Source organism: Lepisma saccharinum, chromosome 18 (genome assembly GCF_977018435.1).
Source record: "Lepisma saccharinum chromosome 18, izLepSacc3.1, whole genome shotgun sequence".
Classification (NCBI taxonomy): Eukaryota; Metazoa; Arthropoda; class Insecta; order Zygentoma; family Lepismatidae; genus Lepisma; species Lepisma saccharinum.
Genome location: NC_139246.1, coordinates 7973000 through 7993635, shown reverse-complemented (window position 1 = coordinate 7993635; position 20636 = coordinate 7973000). Strand labels below are relative to the sequence as shown.

At 38.0% G+C, this 20636-nt stretch overlaps 1 protein-coding gene across 1 annotated transcript in view; it reads left to right on the top strand.

Annotated features, from left to right (window-relative positions):
• The window catches only part of LOC146002372 (protein unc-93 homolog A-like), a 116091-nt gene extending 97381 nt beyond the window's left edge, over nt 1–18710 (top strand). The window contains exons 3-6 of the mRNA XM_083140100.1: nt 9375–10445; nt 12392–12521; nt 14238–14375; nt 15862–18710. Coding sequence (XP_082996226.1) covers nt 9375–10445; nt 12392–12521; nt 14238–14375; nt 15862–16088 — 1566 coding nt within the window. The 3' untranslated portion in view covers nt 16089–18710. The remainder of the gene's footprint in view (nt 1–9374; nt 10446–12391; nt 12522–14237; nt 14376–15861) is intronic.
• The last annotated feature ends 1926 nt before the right edge of the window (nt 18711–20636 follow it).

The following is a 20636-nucleotide window of genomic DNA, read 5'->3' as shown; positions in this document are numbered from 1 at the left end:
TTGACTTTTCATTCCCAACTCGCAAACTCGTTCCTCAAGGACCTGTACTTTTTCAGCACTCCCTTGCATCATTTTACATTTATCTCTAACTCTGCTAATTTCCTTCTCTTGAATTTTCATTTCGCTCTCCAAAGCCTCCATTTGCAATCCTAAAGTCGTCTTTAGTTCGTCATGTCTAATCTGACAAGAATGCTTATGATCTTGTAAATCACATTCTAACTCTTTCAATTTAGATACCTTAATTTCTAACTTCTCCAATTTATCTTCTAGCCGTACGCTCATTTCTTGCATGGTTCGTTTACTTTCCTCCACATTCTGGTACAACATGTCAAATTTATTATTCTGCTCTTCTCTAAATTTAAGTTGCTCTTGCCTATCCTCTTCTCTAAATTTAAGCTGCTCTTGCCTATCCTCTTCTCTAAATTTAAGCTGCTCTTGTTTATTCTTCTCCATAGTATGACACAAGATATCCAATTTCCTATCCTGCTCTTGCCTACTCTGCTTCATAAATAACAAAAGTGTCGTGAGGTTAACATTCTCTTCATTTTCGCTAGTTACTTTTGGAACACCCTGTGCACTTTCTTCTCCTTTTCCTTCCTTTATATTTTCTTTTTCTGACAAAGCGCAGCATATTTTGCAAGAAAAAATCTCTTCTATATGCAGATCAAATTTCGTAAATTCTTCTTCGCTCATTCCCGCGCAAGATTTATGGTACCACTTTTTACAAAAACTACATTCTATTGCCGCCTCATAACGAAGTTTTTTGCCACAACATTCAAGTATTTCATCCCAGCCTATTTCGGGTGCTTCGTTCTGGGACGGAGAGATCGACGTTCGGACCATGTTTGTATCACCGACCTACTTATCGCTAGCTCACTAATCCCTTACAGCTGCAGCGAGAGGGAGAGAGAGAAAAAAGAAACCTCTTCTTCCGATCTTCCACTTTCCTACGTAGAACACCAATATTGTACACACAAATAATCCGATATCAACATAAAATCAACATGATTTCTTAAATTTAACATTGTATCTCAACAAATAACCAGAAGGATTTCCCGGGGTTTCGGCACCATATAACGATAAAAGTTGTTATTGTACTTTTGAGTCGCCGTTTCGTTTACGCTAGAACATATTTTTTGTATTACATTTCTGAGTTACACTTTAGAACTGCTTAAGAAAACCCAAGGATTCTTTACTGGTTATTTATTACAAACTTCTAAAATGAACTAGCGATTAATAAATTTTTAATTTGCCCTGGTAAGCTGGAGGGCTTTGTTTTACATAGTTAAAACTAATACAAAATTTACCTCCAGTTGCCTTCTGGTTAGATTAATCTTTGGTTAGTAACGTGGATTAATAAACAGAAAATAAACACTTTAACCTCAATTAAAAGAATATGGTCGACCTACTTACGAAATTTACTCAGCGCTGCGCTTTCACTTAGACTGTAATCAACACTTCCGTTATAAAAGTAAACATCTCGAGAGCTCTCGACACTAGGGGGGGGGGGGACACTATTGGCAGAAGCTCCTTGATGTCTTCTTCCCGCCGCTTCTTCTTTCCCTCGAAGATCTTCAACGTCTATCCCTCGAAGTAATTCACCGCCGCATTCATAGTTCAAAGGTCGAACTTGATATCAACGTCGTCACCTCGATTAGCAATTATCAGTTCACAACTACACGCTTGCAGTGTTCTTTTCACTTCTCGCGCTATAAAAGTTGCCATGAGAAAACAGTTTGTATTTGAATAAAATTTCGCGCGCTCTTTTCCCAATCACGCGAACGTTCAAATGTCCGGAACACAGATCACTGTTAACTGTTCACTAGGCAAACGACATCTACAAAAACAGTCCAAGGATAACTAACTGCAACTTTCTGCCGATAGCACTATCAAATTCGCGGATTCTTCATAGCCAGAGATCTCGACGCCAACTGCTGCATGTAAACTTCTGCAGCCAACGCGCGAAGCAACGCGGCCTTTTCCTCAAAGGCTCTACAAACACTACTCGAAAAAACTTCACCGCGTTTTCCTTTGTCCCTTTGTCTTTGCATAGTAAGGACAGTTCATTTTGCCCGAGGGGTGTTAATCTCTCTATCCTCCTTCTTCTCGGAAGAAATAATCAGTCCTCAAAATAATCGGTTATAATATGATGAAATTGATGAATGGACACTCACAAACATTCATACCCAAGCCGGGATTCGAATCCAAGACTCCTGGCATCGTAGCGCGATGTTCTAACCACTCCACCACAGACGCCGACTTTCAATTTAATTAAAAACGTCGTTTAAACATGAACAAAATTCACACATTAAAACGAGTCCTTATTAAGAACCAAAGCCAAGAAATGCATACTTATGTCAAGCGCTGAACTGTAAAGGGCACTCGTATTGCACATTTGCGCATTATTTACATTTGTTCGTTAGTGGATTTCCCGTATCTTACGTGTCCCTTGTAATTGTTGATATTGCATGATACACGAAACACTCCGTGGTGATGTTGTTAGCAAAGATCGCTAAGGCGACAGGTGTCTCGGGTTTAAATCCTGCCCTAGACAATGGTGTCATTTGTTATTTCATCATAGCTATCATCCTCATCTTGGCGATTAGTCAAAGGTGGCAGAAAAGCAAATTAAAATAAACCAAATCAATCGATCAATTATGGAGATATTTTAGAATGAGTATGTAATCTTGAATTTCAGTCTGCCCATTATTTGTCTTGGTTAGTGTATAAATACTGTCAATGCTTCTTACAACATCGCAAGTATCATTAATGTTTTGGATTTTGCTCAGGGAAGACTCCCAGGTTGTTGTTTTCAAGTCGTCTCTCTTAACGAGGAACGCTAGTGGCAACCCTGCCACGCGCCCCTGGTAGTTATGTCAGAGCAAGCGTTTGCTGTGTTGGGTTGCATACGTACAGGATAGATTTTAAGCGCTTATAGCGCAGAAACTAAGCGCTTTCGAGGTAAACTTTATAGGGAAAAGTTACTTGTTTTTATGATATCTACCAGCACCCAAGCGTTGTTGAAAGAGTTTTGCGACATCCTGTATTGTAGTAGTTTATGCGACGTCACATTTACGAGACTGTAGGAGCTTTGTTTTTTTGAATGATTGATTTGGTGTTTTAAGTCCACTTTATGCACAGTAATGCTTATCGGGACTGGATTTACAGTTTAAAGTGGGATCTGAACTACTATGTGCCTCCGCCGGGTATCGAACCCGGGACCCCTTTATAGGAGTCTTGGATTTCGTTAGATATATACAGGGCTCGAAATGGAAATTTTCACTAAACGTAACGCTTTTCTTTCATCAACATGGTATTGTCTTTTTTCCCCCTTTTGTTCCTGACTACTACAGCGACGAAATTAACTAGTGAAATGTCGCGATGTTACAAAAAATATTTAATATTGAAATATTTATATAAACATCAAATAATATAAAATGAAATTGGACACGTGTTTTCTGGAATTTACTTTCCTCTTTAAAATTTAGACAGACGGAAATCTTGGCAATCGACAATCAAACCTCAGATTTAGCAGTTGAAAAACTGGTGTCATTGGAGGCTCACAGTGGTTCGGAACCTACTTATAACTGTTGTTCCAATCCCAATTAACCTCGTTGTGTATAAAGTGGACTTAAAAAGCACTTTTAAAAAAAGGCAACGTTGAATTGAAATATTGCTTCAATTTTACTTAAACAACACAAGCATCTCACACACACTGGCGTACGCAGGATTTTATTTTGGAGGGGTATGGAATTTTAAAGGTGGATATTACATAGCTGCGTTCTGGGGGGGGGGGGATACACAATATAATATTTCATAATTACCACTTTGTTTGAGAAGTTATTCCACAGTACAAAACACGGCAAGAGGAAGTGGAGAGCGTCCAAAGGCAGTTTGTGAAATGGCTGTGCTTCAAGGTGAACATTGAATATGACAAAATGAACTATACATCTTTATGCAAGCATTTCGGTCTGGAAACTTTGTTCAACAGAAGAGTCGTCAGGGATGTTATTATTTTTTTTTTTTACAGAAACTGATTAATCACGGCTGTGAGTGTTCTGCACTGTTAGAAAGTATAAACTTTAACGTAGGCCGACACAGTGCAAGAAACCGAAAATTATTCTACACGGAGAGGTCAAGGGTCAACATGCATAGGTTTTCACCTGCAGTGTGCATGCAGGACACGGTGAATGAACTATTAAAAACTCTAGACTTCGACATGTTCACAGACTCACGTGTGCTGAAAAAAAAGATAATCACAACAATAAGTTCATACTTTGATGTAAATATTGTGTAGATAGACGCTCATAATTTCATGTATTCTTTTTCCTCTCTCTCTCTTGTTATTTATTCACAGTGTATTATGTTGAACATAATTGGGAAATGTATCCTGTGCTGAACAAATAAATAAATAAATAAATAATAATAATAATAAGAGAAAAATGGTAACCAAGGATCATTTAAGGGGCGTTTTAGTTATAGTCGACGCGCTAGATTCGTTAACGACCGGCTGGCTTTGAGTCTACGTAACGAGCCCACCAGCTGCAACAATCACATTCAACGCACAGTGTTGCCACACATCTACTCTACGCCACCTTGTCCCTCCGCGCACAAGCACCTTCCCACGGTCTCCACATTGAAGTTGCAAAGTTCGGCAACAGCGTATCCGCAGTCATGTGACCGAGACTCCACGTGGAGTAGACGAGCAGAATGACAGCTCCGCCCATTGGCTGAAGGTTGAGTGTGATTGGACGAAAACAACTCGCGCGCTATTTATCCCCACTCACGTTCGTGGCGGCGGCTTTCTTCAGTTCTTCGACGTGAACGAAGCAACGTCTCCACATTTCGAGAGGGGCTGTCGCCCCATCGGCTCCCCCTTGCGTACGCCAGTGCTCACGCAAGAACACATCGGATGAGATGGAGAGCATCACATTAGAAACGCTTCCCGAGTTCCTAACGACCAGGATTGCTACCGGGAAGTGGAGGAGCTGGATGCAACAAGCGAGAATAATAGGTCATATAAACTTGCAGAGTTCTCGATCCCATTGCTCGAAAACACCGTTTGTTTCTCGCTTGAAGAACTCTACCGAGTTTCGAACTGCAAGCAAAACAAAGCCTCACATCAGCGAGTTCAAACGTCAGATGAGGTCGCGATCTTAGATCTCAAACAATCTTGTTATCTAGAAGGTCTTTACAATTGCGAAGTTTATTCAGAGTTCGAGAATTCATAGCTCGATTGTTTTGTGATTCGTAACATTACTACAATACATAGAGAGTGCTTCAATTTCGCCTACAATGAAGATCAAAGTTTCTTGTCGCTTTAGTTCTACCAGCCAATTACATTGAAGGTTTGAGCAGTATAAAGGTAGAGTTTGTCTTACTGATTGCTGCATTGGATGGATTTGTCATGTGGAATACACTGCTTGTCAACAGTGTTCGGAAAGTTACTTTTTGAGAGCAACCGAGGTACAGTTGCAGTAAATGGTACTTGAAAATTAACTTACTTATTGCACAATTGATTGATAGAATTAAAAGTTTTGGGTGCGCCAGGCCATTTTGCACCCTGCAATGAATGCGGGGAAGATCCCCTTATCTAAAACCCTTACCTTAAGTTTAAAAAGATAAAAAAAGTGCTGTAAAATGCCCCTCAAAAAATGTTAAGAAATGCAGGTTATAAACAGACCTGCATTGGACAAACACAACACATTGAAAAGTTAAGGAAAGCTTCAAACTACCTCAGAAACAGTGGAAGAGACCTGCTCTTCTCAAAAACCTAAAAAACTTTGCTTAAAACACTGACATCGTCACCCAACATGGATGACAAGTCCTTGGGAAGGTTAAAACTCTGTCTGTCTGAGGTTGTTAAAATAGGCACATTCAAGAAGAATGTGTTGCACACTTAAAACAACGTCACAACTACGGAGGGTCCAGTCCTTGTAGCAAATGGCGATGCGTTAGACGGCTGTGTCCAATTTGGAGCCGCGTTAGGATCACTTCTTCAATAAAAATTGTAGGGCAGACTGAATACAGTTCAAATTTACATGAGGTATCAACTGTTATTTACAAAACGACCTCAAGGCTGCAAAACTAATCAAGTGAGCTTCCAAACGCCATTTTTGTCATTTTAAATATGGCGCCTCCAATACACACTTGCATCAGCGAAGAGGAGTGGCTTCTTGTCCTCTCTTCACCTAAAACTTACTGAAATTTCTAGGCAAATGAAAATTCAATATCTCTATGCATGCTTACCCCACCAGCAAGTTTACTAATGGAGGAGAAAGCTCGACAATGGCCGCAGTTCAGAGGCAGATGGGTGGAAAGGCCTTCGTAGTGGCTCATAAGTGATTTCACGTGGATCCCAAAGACTTATTCTTCTTGAGGTATACAGGCATTAACTCAAAGTTGAAAATACAGAGCATTCCCTGACATTCGCTACGAGACTCGGCGGCAAGCGGCCCGGCATCAGCGCTTGTCTTTCCCGGGGAACGGGTCTGCGACAGTCGCTAGAGTCGGCTATTAAAATTACAGTTTTCATATTGTGTACTAACCTTGACTACAGAAGGTGTTGAAAATGATGTCCCTCTGCTGCAACACATTCCTGGCATCTCCGAAGGAAATTGACATTTACACGTGCAAGTTCGTCTACTGTAATTCTCCCGATTTCTCGTACAATACTGTCTTTTAACTCACGGATGGTGTGAGGATTGTCTTTGTATACTTTATTTTTTAGATTCCCCATTTTTCTTTCCACTTTTATTCAGAACTGACCCTGTTACTCTAAACATTTTTACGAGGTTTAATATAGTGGTCCTATGTGGAATGGGAACACTAGGAAATTTCGTTGCAAAACGTCGTCGCACTTCTCCACAATTCCTCTTTCCGAAGTAAAACTCGACAAGATAAATCCTTTGTTGTAATGTAAACTTTTGTGTTGCCTTATTAAACCACAATCTTCAACACACGGACACGACACAACACAACTTCCGAGGGACGATTATACTGGCGTCAGTCTGCAATGTCAACAGAATGGGAAAGAGAGCGAAGGCAGGGAGAGCGAAAGAAACAGACTGTAGCGTGCGACTGTCGCGGACCCGTTCACCGGGAAAGACAAGAGCTGACGCCGGGTCGCTTGCCGTCGAGTCTCGTAGCGAATGTCAAGGAATGCTCTGTATATGTACATCAGCAAAAAGTCTGTTCTAGAGTGCAGCACGCTTGTACAACCCTTTATATAGAAATATACTAGATAAAAAACAAAAACAAATTTAAGGTTTTAATTTGATTTATTTTAAATAATTAACTAAAGGAACTAGGGAAAAATTCATTCTCGCCTGTTTATCAAAAACGTCTTCATATTTTTGCATGAGGTATAGCCTGCCAAAACGTTTGTGCGAAGGTATAGATAATAATTAGTATTTTAGTTACATTTCGCTGGAAATATTTTTTGCACACAATCGATGTATAAACATATGGAGATTTACATGTCTTTTATTTATTATTCTGGTACAGAATACCTACGTCTTCATATATTTATATTTAGCAATATATAAATTATGAAACAAGAAGTTAGCTTTTCGTGAATGATTGTAATTCGAATAATGGTTCCTATGCAGAGCACGGTGCTTTATATGTGGTTCCATCAATTCCACTTGAATCCGTTTCTTCATTTTCCATTTCAAACTCAACAAGATCCGCTCCCTCAACAATGATTTGTAGTTCGAACTACCGCGTTCCAAATGAATGCAACAATACACCAGAAACACTGAAGCCTTCGTGTTCAATTAGAAATTAAGAATTGCAATAAACCGCGGATGTTCTAAGTTTGGTACTCAACGAAGCCTAACTTCCTTGCCTTAGGCAATCCCACGAAAATCCGTTCACTTTAGCATCTAGAGAAGACCTAGTTGAAAGCAGAGTTCGCAATGTAGCTCTTCCCCTACGTCACAAATTTTAATAATTTAAGTATCGCAAAGTAACTGTAAATGTTTCTGAAAAAAATAACTGGTGAATTGCCTTACAAGTAACCAGTTACATCCAAACAATGGTGTGCGTGTGTACCATGTGTTTATGTGGACCAGAAAGGAGTTTTACTATTAACCTTTTAGCTGCTTCATACACTCCTTTGAAAGTTTATTTAGATAGATGAAAGCCGGAGCATCATTTAGTGAACTTTAAAGGGTTTGTAACCTATTAAGAAGTGACATTTGTTCGAATATCCTTGGAGCTTTGTGCAAAAGATGTTGACATTTATTGTTGGTTGGAATCCGGATATGGAAAGGTAGCAAGAATTCACTTGTGAGAAGTTGTCCGTTCATGATTCTGAAACTGAAACGAAATCTCAAATATGAAACTTGACTGCGAAGGGAAAGATCGTGTATTAGGAGATTAGATATAATCTCATTTTTGGATAGGTTTGCAAGGGCCGGGTATCGATCTTCAACTATTGTAATGAAGAAATTTGCTGCTTTGTCTATTCTTCTATATTTCTTCTACAAGCCATGGACCAAATATTGATCGATTGATTTGGCGTTTTAAGTCCACTTTATGCACAGTAAGGGTAATCGGAACTGGACCTACAGTTTAAAGTGGGATCCGAAGCACGATGTGCTTCCACCGAGTATCGAACCAGGGACCCCTTGATTACAAGGCGACGACGCTATTACTGCGCCATCGGGGAGGCCCATGGACCAAATATGAGAACCATACTCAAGAATTGGTAAATGCACGCTGTAAAGTAGGTTTTGAGAGCAACATGAGCGATGTCTGTACATTAGAGTGCTGCAGAAGAGCATTTTGCTCGAGCGCCAAATAGTTTGCACGGACGACGCTAGATAGCGTACGGAATTGAGAGTTTTCGGTTGCCATGAGATCACGAGCGAATAACGCTCGACCTGGCAAAACGAGCGGTATACACTCGAAGCCCAGTAGTACACGTATAATCGTAATTTGTCTGTGGTAGTGAGCCCTCGAATATGGATCGTAAAGTGATAGACGCGGTGAAATTGAAACTTAAGTAACATAGTCATTATCCCCATGTTAAAATGTAGTTTAGTCTATCTTACCAATGCAGAGATATATGAAAATTAAAGAGATGATTGTGGGCTGAAACTGCCACGACCGATATTTTATATGTGTCTACGATTATTGTTACATTAAAATGATATTCCATTGTAAACGCTCAAGGGTGGGAGACTCAAGCAGTACTCTACTGTAAATACAGAGAGAAAATATCAACGAATGTACGTTTCCGCCTGAAAATTGTATACTGCTGCCCAGTTGACAAAACTAGAGGCACCAGCCACAGTTACTTTTTTAAAAAAAAATGTGTATTGTGGTATTTTGACAGAAAACCTAATTTATTTTCCTTTTATTTATAGGTCACCTATTCACCGATGTCCAGCCGCTCAGCAAGGTCTACAAGGAGCTTCAGTTCGAGAACCACCAACAGTACCAGAAGAAGAGACTCGTTCTCAAGTTCTGGTGGGGCTTCCGTGAGGAGGCTCATATCGTTGGTGCGGTCCACTCCGTCCCAGTTTGGACCTGTGTACTCGGAAAGAACACTCGTCAAGAACTTCGTCGTTTTTTGCCTCGGTCACATGACAGTATCCACCGCCTACCTGCCGATGCTGGCGCTGCAATCGTTCGTTTTCCAGCAAGAAGCCACGGGAACGGCGCTCCTGGCGTGTTGCTACGGTGCTGCCGCCCTGTCGTCGCTCCTGGCGCCATCCATCGTCCAAAAGCTCACGCCGAACTGGAGCATAATTCTGTCGTACGCGATGTTCAGCTTGTTTTTTGGACTTCACTTTTACCCGGCGCCGTACACGTTGGTGCCTGGGTATCTACTTCTGGGACTTTTTCTAGGTCCGCTGGCCAGCGCTCAAACGACATTTCTCATGACCGTGGTGTCCAAGTTTGCATTTGTGACGGAATCGGTGCGGGAAGCAATATTTTTCAAGTTCGCCAGGAATTTCCACTTGGCTGGCAACGTAAGTCTTCTCTTGGGTAACATAGTAACGTCCCTTATCCTCTGGTACACGCTGGAACCTGGTTTGAGAGCGGAGTTTGTCAGCGAGCCTATACAGATGGACGCCATGTTTTCTAGGGACGAAGCTGATGGTTCTCGCTTCTGCGGGAGTGATACTTGCCCGGTGCTGGCCACCCCTGTCAACTCTACCGCAGGGAGATACCTCACGACCCTCCCCTGTAAGACCTTTGTGATGCTGGTGAGTATCTACCTAGGCTGCTGTGTGATGGGTGTCGCGATCACAATAGCCTTTCTGGATCGCATCAAGCTCCACGTCTACCAGGACCCACTGGAACGTCCAACTGGATTGGTTCTTCTTCGCTCCGTGGGCGGTTCCTTCAGAGACCCAAAGCTACAACTAGTGGCGCCTTTACTGATATTCATCGGCTTGGAACAAGCATTTATGTTCGCTGATTTTTCCAAGGTAAGATAATTATTGTTACGTGTTGTCATGTCATATGAACACTCTGGGATCATTGGCATCGGGAGGGGAGTGTCGAACCGGTCCTTAAACCCCTTCGATAAATTGGCATCGTTCATTTCAAGTTACAAAATAAGCAGAAAAATTGTTATTTTTATTGTTCATAATAGAAATAAAGTTCAGTTTGTTAGTATTCGAGCAGAAAATTAGAACTATACAGGGTGATTATAAAGTCCCATGTCATTTTTGGGAAATCTGCGATCAATAACAAAATAAATGGTATTACAGTACAGAAGAGACACCAAAACACAAAATTAACGCTTTTCCACATGACCTCCACAAAAGTAAACCTTTTCACATGAAAGAAGTATATGGGCCATTCATGTTTGTGGAACAAACAATCAATGGAGGCACTTCCCTCGACATGTTACAACTGTTCCTAGAGCCGCAGTTGTTGGATGATGGTATCCTTGGTACAGTGGTCTTCCAACAAGACGGCGCACCGTCCCACTTCGCAACCACTGTTCGAGACTACCTCAACATCACTTTTACAAACAGGTGGATAGGAAGAGGATCTCTTCATATGAGGGCATCCCTTTCGCCTGACCTTGCCCCACTGGATTTCTTTGCTTGGGGTTTTATCAAAGAGAAGGTCTACAAAACTAGGTTGCCAATCTCACAGTGCTGAAAGAACGCATAAGAAATTATCAATCCGGCTATGTTGGAGAAGGTGTTTAATGCTACCATGTCCCGTTGGGACACTTGTTTTGAAATTGATGGAGGTCATGTGGAAACGTGTTACTTTTGTGGAGGTCATGTGGAAAAGAGTTAATTTTGTGTTTTGGTGTCTCTTCTGTACTGTAGTACCATTTATTTTGTTATTAATCGCTGATTTCCCAAAAATGTCATGGGACTTTATAATCATCCTGTATTGCTAGTGCATTTTACAAAAGTTCACTGCTAGTACATTGTGCAACAGTTCTATTAATTTAAATCTTGATATAACACTATTAAGCCTTGTTTGCATGATTATGAAAAACTAAGTATGCTGACCAAGGAAGTAATTTATTTTATTAAAAACATAAACTAAACGTAACGTTTCAACCTTCTAGCAAGGTCTTCATCAGACTCTGTATCAAGTACAAAAGTCCTTGCTAAAAGGTTGAAACGTTACGTTTAGTTTATGTTTTTAATAAAATAAATTACTGCCTTGGTCAGCATACTTAGTTTTTCATAAATCTTGATACTTTTTTGAATCAATGTCTTTTGTTTTCTTAAGTTGCATAAATAAACTAAATAACATATTACATGGGAAATAGAAACGTGACAATATTAAAAGAACTACAGTAATATAGTAATTGTCATTCTATTGTAAAATTCCTTTCGTAGGTTCTTTGTCCACCGTAGTATTGGATTCTAATGTTTGTTCAATGCAGTACTATGCCTGAAAGCTGTTGGCCGTGTCCGAAGGATGCAAGATCTTACTTGAAGCGTACACCCAGTTCAGTCCTGAAGCCTTGGACTGGTAGCGAAAATCTTTCGAATTGTATTTCGACTGCAGCGCCAAATGCGATTAGTAGATAAAACTAAGAACAGATTGTTTTTCCCTCGGTTTAACCACTTCTTTTTCACTGTAGAAATCACATAGCATTTTGAAAAGTTCGTATACTTATATTTTTACACATTAGAAGAACTTCAACCCACATCTGACTGACTTTCAACTTGTACGATTTCAAACAAGTGAACAACGAGTGCAGAAGTCTAGTAAAGAAGACTGCATTGTCGAGTTCTGCGTTCAACGAATTCGATTCCTCATTTAATTGGCGCTTTCGAACTGAAATAGGTGACGTCACTTCCGATAAGACCGTACTTCAAGCCTGCATATTGCACCTTTTTGGACAGGGCCATTATTTTGATGTATGAATGAAGTAATATACTTGTAATTCCAGGGGTACGTCGTGTGTGCACTGGGGATACCAAACGTGAGCCTGGTGTTTCTTAGCCTTGGAATTCTTCAAACCATTGCTGCCTTCATGCTCAACCTTCTGGTTCAACATATCAGGAGATATCTTGTTATTGGTGAGTACTCTAAACTGCGCGCGCGCGCGTTTGTGTGAGTGTGAGTACGGGGGTGAATACTCAGCTGACACAATCTAATACGACCCCTAATTCAATTCTGAAATCAGCATTTAACTACAGACTAAAACTTCCAAGCGGTTTTTTCAACATTAAGTTGAGTATTTAATCTAAATATGCCAAATAGAATCCGCAACATTAACATGTCGATTGCGTTTCACTTCACAATACACAGGATGTCCATAAACTTTGATACAATTTGACACGTTAATAACACAAATTGTAATTCACATGAGGAAGCATGTTGTTGTTCACTCGGTTCAAAACTAGTTTACTACAAATAGCAAACTATTGTGTAGTAACTCGCAGTTGGTTAGAATCCAATTTTATTTAAGGGATTGATTACACTGCACGAAATAAAAGTTCGAAGAAATTTGATCTTGAGTTGAGGAAAGAAAATACTGTAGCACTAAAACTTAATTTCTTGTAAAAGAACTGAATGAACCAAGCATCAAGGATTACGACAAATGAAGTAATGCTAATGCACTATCTGGAAGTGCCGATATTCCAAGGTTCAATAGTTTACAAAATAAGGAATTTGTAAGTTAATGACGAAATAGAATAACTATGGATTTCAGTACAATAACTGTATAAAACGCATATGATTGATTGATTAATTGATTTTATTATCTTACTTCGCTTTTCTGTCACTTTTTTTTGGCTAATCGCGAAGATGAGGATGAGTGATGATATGTACTAACCACCCTGTCGGCTTATAAAATATAAAAATAATAATAATAATATAATGCACTCATCTGGTGGATCTAGTAGCAGCCTCCCAAGGTAATAATAATAATAATAATAATAATAATAATAATAATAATAATAATAATAATAATCGTTTATTTTATGTGTTGAGTACAGTATAAAACCTAAAGTAAAAAAGTACAAAGTTACACGGATAAATAATAATAATAATAATTATAATAGTAGATTATTTAAAGTACTGAGAACAGTTGAAAAAACTTTTACAGCACTATATCACAAAGAGTAATATCACAGGATTAACTCACAACGGTTTTACCCCATGTTATACCTGAATATAATATTTTAAGGGGAGTCATAGTTAATATTATCGATTAATATTTTAATAAATTCACCGATAATAATGATTTTTTTCTTGGTTTGTATTTTGGAACGTTATATACTATTGTATTTATAAAGTATTCACTATCAATCCTATTTGACAACATGTTTTGTATCATTAAATTAATTTTATATTTTATATTAATTTTATATGTGATAATAGTAATAATAATAATAATAAATTCTGAGTGATATAGATGGATTTTTATTTGTTTGTACTAATCATTATTGTATAATAATAGTAATAATAATTATTATTTCTAGTGTTCAACTCTAATCAATACCCCCACCCCACACAGAAATTCTGGCGACGCCAATGTTCACCCGAAACAATACAGCTCTCATATCGTTTACTTACTCTTGACTCTTCTAAAAACTTTCCATATTTCTGGGAGGCACTTGGAAACTATCTATAAAACAGCATTTCTATTTTAATTAAATGAAATAAAAAGCCATTGCTCGTGTGGCTCCGTGTTCATTAACAGAATTGTGCATGTTTAGGAAACAAAGCCAAGTTTTTAAATGTCTGCCTTTTGCATTCATACAATATTAATCTCTGTGTTATGATCTCAGTTGCAGGGTTTCTTTTTCATGCCTGCCTGCTGATGGTTCTGTTGCTGTGGAAACCTTCCGGTGACGATGCTGCCCTCTTCTACGTCATATCTGCCGCGTGGGGCGTGTGCAACGCCATCTGGGAAACGCTCAGTTTCAGTGAGTACTTTTAATTATCGTCAGGGGCCTTAATTTTTCGCAAGCGCGATAACACTGAAAAATGTTAACTGCTGCAAAATAGTGTCTATGTATGTGCAATGACATGTTTGAACAAATTTTTCACCCATTGGAAATCAATACAATCTGTGTAATGTTTCTTGAATTTCAATATATTTTGTGCTTAGAAACGAAAAATATCACTAAACTCAATCATTCTTGCGTTGTAGGCTTTTTTAACTATCTTCTAGTTACTAATAGGAGGTCCATTTCATTCACATTGCCATCTTGTCCTTAGAAATCAATTTTGTAAAATGTTATGTTCAGTTTAGTGGAATTCCTTTGTCAATGATTTGTTCAGTTGAGTCTGATGTTCCAAAAGTGGCAGAAAGCGTCGCGAAATAACGAAAATACAAAAGGGAACACCGACATTATGAGACTTTTCCAAATAAAATCGATCTGATTCTGTATGTAATGGATTCGCATATACAAGGATAATCGAAGTTTCCTCAATACATCGGAGGTTTTCGACAAATTTTATGTTAACTATAAAGCACTGTGTGGAATAAATATGAATAGCAAATATCTTCCGAACATTATTCCTCTACAAGTATAATCGTCTTCTTAGGGAAGAGACGTACATTGGTTGCTTCCAGAGGCGTCTCGTGAACGCATGCTGCGCATCCGTCAATTGTGGGAAAAAGGACAGCTTGCTCTGCGACGACATTCATGAGCATTTCTACATTCTAATTTCTTCACACAGGAGAAGTATTTATTTTACACGAGAGCGCTGAACTAAGCTTATATTACATTTATTGGATCTGAAGTGAAAGAAAGTAATAATTCTTTTCCCACAATTGATGCATGCGTCATGCTCATGAATGTCCTCGCAGGGCAAGCTGTCCTTTTTCACACAATTGACGCATGCGTTCACGAGACGCCTCTGGTTGCTTCTGATTTATTTTACTTCGCTTTTCTTCCACTTTTAGCTAATACCAAGAATGAAAATGAATAGCGACAAAATGAAACTGATGAAATTATAATCACACACACATAGAACACGACACAACCTAAGCACCAGAGCCTCGTTAGTCTGCAAAATGCAGTCCAGGGTATACTACACGAAAAAAAGGTTGTCATTTGTGTGCCTTCCGAAAACACCCTGTAAATCTTTTGAGTACCCTATTGAGCACATGTAACTTGCATTATCTTTATAATTGGTAGTGCTTACCCGGCCTTAGATTTAGCTCCCTGCGCTAGGCACTTATCTTAACTAACCATCAACAAAGTGAAGAATAATTACACAGTCCAACTATCCTGAACTCCGTTTTACGTCTTACATGCCAATTTCTTTTGTAAGGATCACACACTACGTTTGGTGGGTCGTAATATTTAACACTGTTTATTGCAAGTAAATATAGTGTAATCAACTTGTTGAACTCAATAAAAGTGTTGCAACTCTCACAGTTATACCTTTGGTTTCTTTCAGCTCTGATTATCACTGTTTACCCAGACGTATGGCAGGCTCCATTCGCTCAATACCACTTCTTCAAGTTCCTGGGTTTGACTCTAGCTTTCGGTTTGCACGGGCTGTGCTACGTGGTGAAGCTCTACCTCCTTGCAGGAACGTTGGTGCTGTCACTTGCACCTTACAGCTTCCTAGAGTTCAAAATTCATCGCTACAGAAGAATGAAAGCCAACTTGACAACGTTGTGACCATGGTGAAGCTCCCTCACAGAACGATCTTCAGACGTAAATTTGGCAACAATGCGTCGCAGTTGCAGGAGAAGTGTGCGTAGATCGCCCTCTTCAAGGTCACGCCATTGCCACGGTGTTAGATTTGGCAACGTCAGACGACCTAGTCTCGTTCCCAGACGACTCGTAATGAAGAGATTACAGCATACGAGCTCTTCCTGATATTTAACAGTACATTGATTCAAGTTTAACAGTGCTAAAGCTTACTACTTTATCTTCAAGAATATGAAGTGCTTGCGCAACTTTTGGAAAGTGAAAAACAAGATTGTTATTAAGCGTCCCTTGTGCCAAAGAAACGCGTAATTCAGTATAAATACGACGCTGGGCGTCTTAAAGGTGCTGTACATTGAAGATGTTGTCCTCTTTTTTTAGGCCTAACAGTGTCCTTAATTTATCAGCCGATCACTCAAAGTGAATTATTTGGGACAACAGTGTCATACTTTCATGTACGTTACTAGTTTCAGTCAACGTTTATCAGGGAAGTGAAAATTGTAGATCTTCAATAACATTCTACATGAATATATATATATATGTGAAAGAAAAATAAGTGTTATATCCGCTAAAATGAAATTATTATGTCGCCTTGTGAACTGCAAGGAAAGTCATTTAATCAAACGAAGTTTGATCTCATGTTGTTGGATGGGCATTATCCCGAAACTTTTAGTTTTGAACATTCGTCCAGTCCAGGTAATAAAATGGAGCACAACATGCATAACTTTTAATGTTTAAGCATCAATAATTCCATAAGAATATCAATCAATGGAGTAAGGGTTCATTCAAGAAGGACTTCGTACAAGAATATGTATGTCCTACATATGAACTTTCCATTTCAGAGCAATATAGGTATTAACTAGATTGTTTATTCTATTTCTATAGAGAGTGAAATGAAATGGGAATGGCATGTAAATCTGCCTACTCAAAAGCCGAGATTAATAGTAGATCAAGTATGAAAAGGCAAAGGTTCAATCAACCACCAAACTCTTGTTACTCAGCAATAAAGTAAAAAATACAGCATTGCATGACGGAAAACAATCATTTCATCACATTGAGATAAGTCCTTGCAAGATATAGCATGTAATTACAAAATTGTTATGTTATGAATTTGATAACGCGAACAAAATTTTGCAATCTACTGCACAAGGTTTGACCCTTCCGTTTAACTGAGCCTATTTTACTGGCATTATTATATTATACAACATTTTGATAACTGATGATAAATGAATGACCAGATAAATATCTCGCACAATGATACCCAACCAATAGATCAAGGCAATTATAGTGACAATACCAAAATGGATTTTTACATTGTGTACCAACAGGTTATATTGACACGAAAGATTTGTAAAATTCTAAAATGAATTTTTAAAAAGAGCAAGAGGTCTTTAGAAAAATTAGTCTAAATTAAAATTTGTAACTAAAGTCTATTGGAAAACAAATAGTACAATTCGGTTTCTGTTAATCTGCTTTCCTTTACTTTGGACAATCGTTTCTAAGTAGCATGAATTTGTGTAGAATAATATAAACATTTAACTTATATGAGAACATAGTGAGGCTAACTGATGAAAAACAAGAAACTAAGTTTATCTGAAAAAAGTTTGAAGTGAGCAATAACTTGAAGAGAAAATGCCCCACACGGCATATTCTGATATTCAAGCAGTTAAAATAACTAATGAAATATATGATAATTATACATGTACAATCACAAATATAGCCACTAAATTTAGATTAAATTTGGCTCAGAGACAGCAAAGCGAGGATAAACAAAAAACAGTATAATTCAACAATATGCAGCAGTAATAAACAATGCAGAATTAATATTGTGTGAAGCTACCCACCCTAGGAAACAACAAAATAAGGAAGTAAAGATATCAGTACTCACAAGATGAAAACAAAAGAAATTACTTAATAGGAGATTTAGAATGTGCAAAAATCAAGAGATGTAATTTAGAAAATACTGGTGAAAATGAATGTGATGGTCAAGCACATACTTTTTATATCAGACTCTCTCTTCTTCACTTATTTGTTTATTTCCTATTATAATGTCATGATATTTTAAAAAGTGGTAAGTATGTTATTACTAAAATAACTACTTCTTCTATGCAAAAATCTTAGTACAGTGATTAATTTAGAAACATTTCATGTATGGTGAAACAATTTTTGGTGCAGATAAAGAAATCATAAACAGTTTAAAAGCAAATTTTCAGTGCAAGTTCTAGAACGTCTGATCTTAGTGTACAGGATAATATCCATCCAACAGTACCGTTTTGATCCATTGAATTCCCATGTAAACAAGTAAGCACTATTACTACCACGACTGTATAACAGTTATTTTTTTGAGAAAATGTGCAATTTTGTAACATGCTGTATAAGATTCGCAGCTTAAGTCTCAAAACTGTTAACTTCCTATATGTAAACGTGGTAAAAGTTTATCCGTGAGATATATAATACATTGTAATTTCCAATGGAAAAGATACTAGCGTAGTGTTCAAAGAAACGCGCATGTCACAGTTTACTACTATTATTATTTTTTTAATGTTCTTCCAAAGAAATATAACATATCTTGTTTTAGACAAGCTGTGTTGTTGTCCAGTACTTGTAAATCTCAAAATGTAAAACTAGTTTCCGTTTAGTTTCTAAATAACTTGTTGCATATACTGAGATAACAGTGTTTAAATATAATAAATTGTCTGTTGTGATTTGATTTAGCCAATTTTCTTCTTGCGATAATGAAAAGTTGTGGATGTGTCTGCACATATGGGCATTTTGCACCCTTCAAAGTATACGAGGAAGAATCATCTTATCTCTAAACCCTTTCCTCAAAGTAAAAATAAATGTAAAAGGTTCCTTGAGAAAGGTTATAAGTGCAAGGTTATGAAGAGACATGTACAAGACCAACACAACACATTAAAGAGATAAAAAAAACTTCCTCAGAAGCTCGTTAAAACACTGTCATCAACTTCCAGCATGGATGATAAACAGTTGTGAAGAATAAAAGTTTGTCTAAGGTAAGTAAAATCTGCACGTTCGAGAAGAATATGCATAAAACTTAAAATAAGAATGCATACACGACACAGCGGAGGGTGCAACCCTTGCAGAAAATGATTATGGGTGAGACAGCTGTGTCCAATTCGAAGTCGACTTCAAAGGACCAAGACCTCTTCTCGACGGGAGGGGCGGTACGAGGTACGCCGAGCACCAATGGATCCATTGTTATCGTTATAATAAACCAAACATGCCAGCAATCAAAGCCGAAAAATATTAATATTCCACTGCCATAAACAGTGTACAACTTATGTACTACACACCACATAATATTCCTGGTAGCAGGGGATACACCCCCAGGAAAAATTGTACACTGATAGCATAAGTTGTGTCTAAATTATATTCTTTCCCATCTTCTGTAGTTTATAAGAAATCCATAACTATCGACTGGTTCCCATTCTTGACTAACTAACTAACTAACTCTCTATCCTTCTTAAACCCGAAGGTTCATGGCTGCAGCAACACAGGACTTCCATCTGTCCCTATCCTGAGCAAGATCTATATACTCATCTCCATCCCTACAGATTTCCTTTAAGTCTATCTCAACGTTGTCCCTCCATCTTCGTCTTGGCCTTCCTACAGGTCTTTTACCATCAGGTTTCCCAACAAGAATCCTGTAAATTCCTTTATCCTCTCCCATTCGTGCCACACGGCCTGCCCACCTAAGTCTTCTTGATTTAAATATTTTAATAATATCTGGACATGAATACAAATTATGTAGTTCTAAATTATGTAACCTTCTCCACTCAACTGTCTCCTCATCCCTTTTAGGTCCAAATATTTTCCTAAGGATCTTATTTTCAAATACTCTCAATTTATGTTCCTCTTTCAATGTAAGGGACCAAGTTTCACACCCATATAATACTACAGGCAAAATTACGGTTTTGTATATTTTAACTTTTAGTTTCTTAGATATTAAACGAGAAGACAAAAGTTTATGAAGAGAGAAGTAACATGCATTTCCTGAATTAAGCCTACTTTTTATTTCCTCTTTAATATCATTTTCATTTGTTAATATTACTCCTAAGTATTTGAATTTGGAAACTGGTTCAAACGAGTTGTTATCAATAATTAGATTTTGATTATTACCTAACACTTGGTTTCGGCCTGTAAGTATATATTTAGTTTTCCCTTTGTTAACTTCCAAACCTATCTCTTTAGCAGTTTTGAAAAAAAAATTAGCATTATTCGTAATTGTATTTATATCATCCCCTAATAAGTCTACATCATCTGCATATGCTAAGAACTGACAAATCCATTATTGACTAGAAGATTGTAATATTTAGACTAATCGAAAATAAATATCACAATAAGTTCTTAAGGTATTTTATCTTACTAAATTTCATATTTACAGCTCGCATGGTTTCGGAGATATCACAGCATATAAAATGTCTCGATTATTGACACTTAATTTTTTGACCCCATAGATAGACGAACCGGTCAATCGCGTTAAACTATCGGCTCCTC